This window comes from Corylus avellana, chromosome ca4 (assembly GCF_901000735.1).
Source record: "Corylus avellana chromosome ca4, CavTom2PMs-1.0".
NCBI lineage: Eukaryota > Viridiplantae > Streptophyta > Magnoliopsida > Fagales > Betulaceae > Corylus > Corylus avellana.
In genome coordinates, this window is record NC_081544.1 from 2,725,865 (window position 1) to 2,735,907 (window position 10,043).

At 34.0% G+C, this 10,043-nt stretch overlaps 1 protein-coding gene across 1 annotated transcript; it reads left to right on the forward strand.

Moving 5' to 3' along the window:
- Window positions 1-212: 212 nt before the first annotated feature.
- On the forward strand, window positions 213-2,331 carry LOC132178999 (UDP-glycosyltransferase 84B1-like). Its single transcript, XM_059591605.1, has 2 exons — window positions 213-1,326; window positions 1,745-2,331. The coding sequence occupies exons 1-2, from the start codon at window positions 268-270 to the stop codon at window positions 2,117-2,119; spliced, it is 1,434 nt and encodes a 477-aa protein (XP_059447588.1). The 5' UTR covers window positions 213-267; the 3' UTR covers window positions 2,120-2,331.
- The last annotated feature ends 7,712 nt before the right edge of the window (window positions 2,332-10,043 follow it).

Genomic DNA, 10,043 nt, shown 5'->3' on the forward strand with positions numbered 1-10,043 from the left:
AGTGTTCGTTTGGTAAAAAAAATTGAAAGAGCTTTTAAAGGTCTTAAAAGCTTAAAAATTACCAAAATGTACTTTTGGCAAATTTAAAACTTAAAATTGAAACTTTTGCCAAAAACAATTTTTTAACTTAAAAGTTTTATTTTTCAAACGCAATCTCAAACAGTCCCTTAAACATTTTCCTCATAATTTATAACTCCACCACCCCAATTTCCCTTTATCTGAACTCCCAACCCGTTCTCCAAATCCTTCAATTCTGTCTGTAGAGTCATGGCCTTGAATGAGCAAAAAGAAGAAATTCATGTGCTAATGGTGGCATTCGCCTCTCAAGGTCATATCAACCCTTTGCTTAGACTAGGAAATCGCCTTGTCTCCAAAGGTCTCCACGTCTCCCTAGCCATCACTGAAATATTCCAGCATCGTCAGCGCAAGTCTTCCTCAACCACCCACACCACCGATTCCATCGCCGGAATCCAACTTCTATTCTTCTCCGATGGCTTCAGCATCGAATATGACCGTGGAAGCAATCTCGATCACTACATGGAGACCCTTGGAAAAGCCGGACCCATTAGCCTCTCAAACCTTATCAAAGATAATTTCCATGGCGGTAAAAAGAAACTCTCTTGCATCATCAACAACCCCTTTGTGCCGTGGGTGGCAGACGTTGCGGCGGAGCATCGAATTCCGTCCGCCATGCTATGGATTCAACCTTGTGCTCTCTATGCCATTTACTACCGTTTTTACAACAACCTCAACCCCTTTCCTACACAAACAAACCCAGAAATGAGTGTTGAATTACCAGGCCTTCCACTGCTGCAGACACAAGACCTTCCATCATTCGTCCTCCCTTCAAATCCATTCGGGAGTATGCCGAAGCTCTTCACCGAGTTGTTCAAAAACAGCATGAAGAAGATCAAGTGGGTACTGTGTAACTCCTTCTATGAGCTTGAGAAGGAAGCCATTGATTCCATGGCAGAGCTCTGCCGAATACACCCTGTTGGTCCTTTAGTCCCTCCATCGCTACTCGGCGAGGATCAAAATCCTGATATTGGTGTTGATATGTGGAAGCCTGACGAAGCCTGCATGGAGTGGCTCAACCACCAAACACCTTCTTCGGTTATCTATATTTCCTTCGGCAGCATCATCGCTTTATCTGATAAGCAATTTGAGAGCATTGCAGCAGCGCTAAAGAACAGTAGCCGTCCATTTCTTTGGGTCGTGAAGGCTTCAGTATTAACAACATCAGATAGTGCCGGAGCATTGCCATCAGGGTTTCTCGAAGATACAAAAGACCAAGGAATTATCGTGCCGTGGTGTCCTCAAACGAAGGTATCGTTAAAAGCTTAAATCGGTAATAAATTTAATCAGTTAATTACTTTTTTAGTACATAAGTTTTTGGGTGGCTAAAATCACAACGTCGTGGGAGTGCCCGAGCCACCTCCAGAGACAATGGGGTGGTTCGATGAGGGTGGTCGAACCACCTCCAGACCGGCCATAGGAGTGGCTGAAACTACCTACATGACAGTTTGTTAGCTTGGTTGATGGAATGGTGACCGGAGTACTAAACTAATATTTACCCATAAGACAAATACTATCTATAATACGAATTGTAAAAAAAAAAAAAAAAAAAAAAGAAAAGAAAGTAAAACCGTGAAAACCTAGAAACTAAAAAAGGTAATTAACCCTCCATTTTAAAATTCATGTGAGTTTAAATTTTCTCAAATATGTTTAAATTATATTTTTACAGGTTTTAGCCCACCCGACTATTGCATGCTTTTTGACGCATTGTGGGTGGAATTCCATGCTAGAGGCGGTAGCGTCTGGCGTGCCCATGATTGCATATCCACAGTGGACTGACCAGCCTACAAATGCAAAGCTTATTGCTGATGTTTTGAAGGTAGGTGTGAGGCTCCGGCCGGAAAGCGATGGGGTCGTCACAGCCGAGGAAGTAGAAAAATGTATCAAAGAAGTTATGGATGGGCCTGAGTCAGAGGAATTTAAGAGAAATGCCGCGGAGTTCAAGCGGACGGCTCGGTTGGCAACGGCTGGTGGCGGCTCCTCGGATCGGAATATCCAAGTTCTTGTGGATGAGATTATTAGCGGTGGTTCCACTGGCGTTTGATGTGTTTATGGCGTGTAGTGCAAGTGCAGCCGGCCATGAAAAGCATGTCTAGGTTAGTGGTCAGAAACCTCATTCATAAATGATAATATATAGGATAATGTTTCACCGTCACTATAGTAGGGCCATTTACAAATAAACGACAATGATATGAATCAACTGGAACTATATATTAATTAAGAAAATGCTGTCATGGTTTTGTATTTGAAGTTTAACGTACGTCTATGGTAAAGTGTTGATTAAGTGATTAAATTTACCTTTTTTTATCAGTTTAAACTTTTGAGATAAGTAGTGATGATTTGACATGGTATCAGAGCCAAAGGTCATATGATCGAAGAATAAGATCATTTCAATTTCAATTGAAAAAGAGAGTATCTAGCTATTTAATATAAAATGATGAGTAATATTGTAAATTTTAATTTGTCTTTAAACTTTGAAAAATGCTAGGGGTACTAACTCTTTTACTAACAGATGAGTACTAACATGATGTGGAACTTATTATTTATTGGTATTCGTACCATTTTCCAGTATTAATTGTTTTGATCATTTCCAATGAATAAACTTCACATCATGTTAGTATCCATATATATGTTAATAAAAGAGTTAGTACCCCTAACATTTCTCTAAACTTTAACGTTAAAGTAATATTACCCTTCATTTTACATTAAATGGAAATAAAATGAAGAGGATCCTACTCTTGGGATCGAATCTTGACTCCATCAAATCACTCTATTTAAATTAAATATTACATGTGTTGGGCCCCACTTATTAAAAGAAAGTTTGAACCCACACGTGAGGAAGAATGTTAAAATGTTGATTAAGTGATTAAATTTACATTTTCTTATGAACTTAGCTTTTGAAAGAAATGGTAATGATTTACTATCAGCTTTACAAAGATAGGTAGTTACTAGATATCTTTAACTTTGATAATTCTATCTGTGTTACTCTTCTAATCCTTGCTGTCATTTGTGTTTATCGGATTGTTGGCGGGGATCAAGAGTTGATCCAATAAGTAGAAGCTAGGAAGTAGCCATTATGGGCCTATGGCCCATAAAAAAAAACGGGAAGTAATGAGATCAGAAGCCTATACATTCTGTATTGAAATCTGATGTGATAACACCATGGTTCTGACCCAACGTACTATTATTAGTTGGGTCTAGGTGTTAATGTTGGCCCAGCCAACTTAAGCCCAGGCCCACAAATATCTGAGTGAGAGAGAGGAGTCTGTTTGGATTAACAGTTTTAAATTAATTAATTGTTTGATAAAATAGTAATTTAACTTTTAAAATTACAGTTAATTAACCTTTCAAATCCTACGTTTTTAAAATCCATCATCTTCCTTACCTTTAAAGTATATATATATTTTTTACATTTTTAAACCATAATTTACAATAGAGAAAAATGCAAAATCACCTGATTTACAATTAATTCCTTGTAATATCAAAATGAACTAAAAAATCCTTGAGATATGCCAAAAAAATAATTTAGTCCTTACAGTTAAATTCCGTTCACTGTTTAACATATTTTAATAGAGTAAAACGTTAGAACCAATAAAATTGTGATAATTGTCTGATTTAAGTCAATGTCATACTAACGGAATCTGTTAACTTAGTTGACGAAATTTGACTGTAAAGACTAAATTATTTTTTTGGCATAGTTGAGTAAGCTAATTATTAATCAAATAAACCACACCGACTAATTTTACAACTTTTTCCTTTCTAATAAACGCCCTCCTTAATTATGCACTAATATATAAATGGAGATGTTTCACCTAAATAAAAGAATTTTAGTTAGACTTGCAGGTCTCATACTCGTACATTGAAAAGCAGCGGGAGCTACTCCCCCAATCTTCGCACCTCTTTTCAACTACTATATATTAGGCGAACCGCATTTCTTTTGACCAACTAGATTTCTACTTATTTATTTATTTTTATCCGATGAAGCGTGAATCATCGTGCTTGGTTTTTGTTTCTTGTTTATTAAATCGAGTAGTTGCGACTTGCCAGTTACGGACTTGTCTGTTTTGAAAGTACAACACGACAGAACTTTATACCTTAATACCTTGTTTGCTACTTGAGAAATCAAACGTACATGTATTTCTAATTGCTTATTTTTAAGTGTTTATTTCCTCCTTTTGCATCCAAAATGATAAAAATAACCCTAATAAATGTTAAAATGCTGATTAATTTATTAAATTTATTTTTTTCTATCGGCTTAAACTTTTAGAACAAGTGGTGATTTAATAATAAAAATTTTTAAAAAAATTAATTTAATTTTTTTCTGAATTTAATTTTTTTACTTTTTTTATTTTTGCATTTCTATTATGAGTATTTTGTCATTTTGAGTTGTAAAAGGGAGATATTGAAACTTTAATAATAAATTGGATGTATATAATATAAAAATTGAAACATTAGAAAGACATAACCAATTTATTAATACTTAGAAGAGGTAAATATTGTAGTTTCTCAAAAATTTCAATGTCAACGTCCATCCATCATACAATCTATTAATACCTAATTAGGGCCTTTCTGGGAGTGTGATTTCAATAAGTACGGTCTTAAAAAATGCAGATTATTTCTTTTAAAAACAAATTCTCAAACAGATCCTAAATATATAATTGATAACAATTAGATTTATCTCTAGGTGAACGTGAATAATCTCTTTTTAATATACTCCCCCATCCATCATACAATCTCTTTTTTAATAAAGAAGCAAGGATTAATTAAGGAATTAAATGTAGAATGTATGAATCAATAGGCAGAATATTCCGAGCTCATACTGTGAGACATAGTACTATACTATGATAACGATGTCATTCCTAATATCATCTCCTGATTTAAAACCTAACGTGTTACAATAAGTCTGATTAATTATATATCCAAGTTATATACGTATTTCACGTATCATGTACGTAACGTGGGGTCCAATTATCCATGTATATATATACACGTTAGAAATTCTATCCTCCACGTGGAAGAGCTGTGACCCATGGTTCTTGTAATCTTGAGATTGGGTCCAATCATTTTTTTTTTCTTCGATCTATTTTTCAGCCATAATTAAACAAATCAACAAATGTATAATTTGGCGTCATATACTGTTGGTAACATCATTTGTACACGAACATTCTCTTTGCTCTATAAGCTAGTGGGCCACGTTAATCGATCTGTCAAAGACGCGAGATTCTTAAAACATGGATTCTAGCTTCCACTTGTAAAGACTGAAACTTGGGGGCTCAAAGTCTTTAATTTGCCATGTCATCTTTTATGCGTGGTTTGTGAGGGCCGGAGTGCTAATACCATGACTATTAATTATAGCTTTTCTTAAGCATTCTATACGAATTAATGTCAATTACTAAAATGTAAATTGCTACATGACAATTTATATGATATTTATTATATTTACCAAATCAATCAATAAAATGTAAGCAGCTAGCTACGTGACACTCATTCCAAAGTTCAAATTGTCACGTGAATTTATAAAGGAGTTATAATAAAAGTTGGTAAGACTCCACCCTCCTGGCATGGTGGCTTCAAATGCTCACTTGCCCATAAGTATTTGCTCAATTAAAGCTCGCTTATATAATGACCAAGGAAAATTTAGTAATTTTGGGGTAATAGAACAGATGTGGCTAGCTAGCGCTTTTTATGGCTCGTTAAAAATGATATTAGAACCACCTAGTAATGCGCTATATGGTACTGTCAAGTCAGAACTGAATAACGTTGCCTTAACGAGGATGTTAGGAGTTAAAGGAAAGCGTTTGTAATACTTCGATCCTATTTTGAAAAGATGAGTAGTCCATATAGAAAGTGAGTGGTGGGTGCTATAAGTCTCACATTACTTATAACTAGGTAGAATATGGTTATATATATATATATATATATATATATATGTGTGATTCTAAGAAAGTTTCAAATTAGCTAATTCTTTTAAATTAAAAGCACAAATATAATTACTAACGTTTTCCCTAAGTTATTACAACCAAAAACCTATCTCTCCAAGATTATTAAACATGATAAGTCAAGAGCTGATGAGTGGGCCGGGGGCACAGGTCTCAATCCAGACCAAAATTTTCAAACCTCTTTTGAGAAAACCAATAAGGCTCGGGATCGAGCTGATCTAGATTTTCAACAAATTTTGTTGCCAAAAAGTTTGCCAGCTCCAAAACCCTCCATAGTAGTTTAGTTATCTTATCTTCAAAGGGGGCCGCACACATAATTATCCAACAATAAGTGGTGGTCAACGCCACGCGACAAAGCCTTTTTCTTTACGGCGACTAACATTCCAGGTCATGTTTTTTCCCTGTAGACAAATCATCCTTGGACCGATGGTTGTACCACACCCTGGAAAAGAGAATTAAGGTCAACACACCATTTGCCGATCAAATTAAGAAAAGACAATCATTTTCTTGTAGTACTTCTCACCAATTCTCATTGAATGAAAGCATAGAAGTATTGGTGCTTCGTGCAAGATTTGTGGTCAATTGGTCAATTGGTGATTCTGCATGCATGACTTCTCGTTGCTACTTCCTTAGTCGAAGGAAATGAGCTTAATTACTGCTGCCCCAAATTATATATATAATAAGGTTTGTTTCTTTGTGTTTCCAAAAACCACAGCAATATACAAAGTAAATGGTAACATTTAATTATGTGTTGGATTAGAAAACATGCAGCTAGACTATTTAAATGGAGCATATTAATTAATTGATGTGTCATACTCATGAACTAATATTCCGTTGTAGTTGACATTTGGATATGGAACAATTAGTACTAGATGAAACATCCCTCGCTCCTTTTTGGAGTTCAAAGTGGCATGGAAACACCTAGTTTAATTTCAATATTAAATAATATAAAAAGAAAAATAAAAGGTCCCAATTTAATTAATTTATTCAGAAGAAATTTAAAGTACGTGGGGAAGGCACGACACTTGCACACTTTACAGCAATATCATCATGAGTAGTGTTATTGTTTGACCACGTCCTTTAAAGTTTAATTGACTTACAAGTAGGAAAATGAGATGGCCGGGAGGACTAAAAAGATAGCTGGTTCTTTTGATTCTAGCTAAGGCTGTACAGTTGCATTGGTGCACCTTTAAACCTTTGTATTCTTCTTCTTTAATGATAATTTTAGTTATGATCAAGAATAATAATAATTAGGGCCGCAAAAACAGCAAGATGTTCAAGGCACATGGTACTTTTGTTTTATGTTCTCTGAGTCTCATAAATTAATTTATAGAATACATAAAAGAATGCTCATAGTATGGAGACCATATTCACTGCGATCTTCTAGATAATGTTTATGTAATGGGTAAGCTATTCTACATAGGCGTAATCATAGTAGCAATTATTTGTTGAGAACTGTTCAAGAGGGGCCTAGACAGTGAGAATCGCAGACGCTCTTTCAAAACCAATTGAGTCATAGCTTGACTCAGCTCCATCATAATCGACATCAGTGGTTCTTAAGGCAACTAATACTAATCAAACTTATGTGATTAATTCTCACTTACGTACGAATTGAAGGGTCGAACGCACACTCTAATGCGTGCATAGCTTCATGAAAATTTTCTTAAGATCACTGAACAGTTGCCACCCGTGGTTACCCCTTATGTAAATTGAAACAGCAATGACAACCTTTGTATTGGGTGAATCGAAAGTGAAATGAAAGAACGTTCCTATTCTAACTTTTAGAGTCCTAAGCTAATGGTCAACTTTCATGCTTGAAAAGTTGATAATATGAATGAATATTGGAACCGGTAGGAGCGAGTTAAAGGTCTTTTTTTCCTTTCAGCCAAAGATTGGTTCGTTTTGACGTTCGGAAGACGAACATGTGTGTCATTTAAGGATGAAGGTTAGATTGCACGTAAGAAATTCCATCTATCATTATCATCACTTTAATTAAAGGGAGAATATAATGTACAGTGAAAATAGAAGGTAACGTACGGGTGAGTTAATCTCTGTAGAAATTTTCCAGTTATAAGGAGGGAGCAATGAACGAATCAATGTTCATGAGATGATAGAAAAACGATTTCGGTATAATTTTCTAACTGGAATTTCGTTCTACATTTTGTTAATTACTGAATTATTATTATTATTATTTTTTTTAAAAAAATCTTCTAATGGTGTCCTAAAATTAGTCAACGTAAAATGACCTAAAAAGACAAATCCTGATTTTTATTTTTTTATTTTTTTCTATTCAAAAAGGCAGGCAGGGAGACCAGTTTGTTTGTATATATATACACTTGCATATTTAGAATTTGTTGTTAATTAAAAAAAATAATTCTGCATAAAAGTGGGTCTATGATTTGTGATTTGAGGTACGCTACTGTCAACCTAAGACTTTCATATATATGTTTTTAATTGATGTTGACCATCTATTAATTGATCGTCATTAAGATGGCAAATTAATTAAGGGTCTTCACAATTAATGGGGCCGGTGATTTAGATCGATTATAGAGTTTGGGATGTAGTTAGGAATAGTAATTAATTAAACTTGATTGAAGTTTTGAGTTCGGTTAATGTCTTAATGATCAAGGTATCATTAACCGATTTGGGTTAATGATACCTTGAGCATTATGTTCTCTTTGGCTAGGGGGAATACAAATATAAAAATAAAACCATTTATTTAATTCTATCATTCTCTCGATCTTATCTCAATTTTTTTTTCTTAAAAAAAAAAAAAGAAATTATTAAAAATGAATATTTAAATAGAATAGTAAAAATAGATAACTAAAACGCAAGTGCTTTGAAAAAGTATATAGTTAAAATAAAATAAATAAATAAATGATTTTTTAGTTAAAATAGAGAAGAAATTTAATTGTTGAGCGAATGCTTGTTACACGTCAGTGCTTACGTACACCTTGTTGCAAGTAAAGGAATAAGCACCAAACCAAATATTAATTATTGGCTACTAAAGCTACGTCGTAGTGAAGAACAAATGACTGAATGTCTAATTTATTCAAGAGTCTTACAAAATAAATGTTCTTGACAAGGAAAGTACACGACCAATTCAAATTGGTTTTACTCACATAGAAGAAAATTAATTTGTCCTTCTTTCATTCAAAAGGCATATATAGATGGAATAAAAACAAACTATACTGAGTCATCATCATTGACCTATAAATTTTGAATTTTTATTCTCTAAAAAGTTTTAAGGGTAACTTTACTTTAGGTTCCTGAATTATCATGCGATTTGAAAAGACCTTCCACTGTTCGAAAATCTCTCAATTTGAACACATAAATTTCCAATTGCAGTTAATTTGAATCCCTCCGTCAGATTTTAAACATTAAAAGTGAGACAATGACATTTATACTCCTGGCTTTTTTATAAAATTTTAAATTTACTCTTAATTTCAAATTAAAAATAAAAAATAAAAAAAGTAAAAAAAAAAACGAAAATTATGAATATTTTGGGTTTTTTAGGTATTGCAGTCATAAGTTAATTAACAGTTAAATCTAATGGAATGGTTCAAATTGATTACAATTGAGAGTTCATGGATCAAAATTGAGAGGTTTTGAACATTAAAAAACTTTTCAAATCGCGTGATAATTCAAAAGTCTAAAGTGTTCAATTACCCTAAAGTTTTATGAAGCAACCCCTTTACTTTTCCTTGATCAAATTTCCTGCTTCAGATTTACTTCATCGCAATTTTTTCGTACCTACTAAATTGTTTGATTCACACGTCATGGGACGTGACATGCATTTTATATTTGTGAAGAAAGTTAACAATTGTCCTGACGAGGACCATTTGATATCACTTACACGTCGACGGCAGGCGACCCCTCGGTCTCTGCCTTATTATCATCTTTGATTTTGCTTCTCTAAACCAAACCTTCAAATTTCAGGCTTATAATTTAGGTACCTAACGGTCGTATTTCTTTCCAACAAATTTTAGAATTTTAGAGCATTAATCCTGCGGTATATATTTGCAGTCT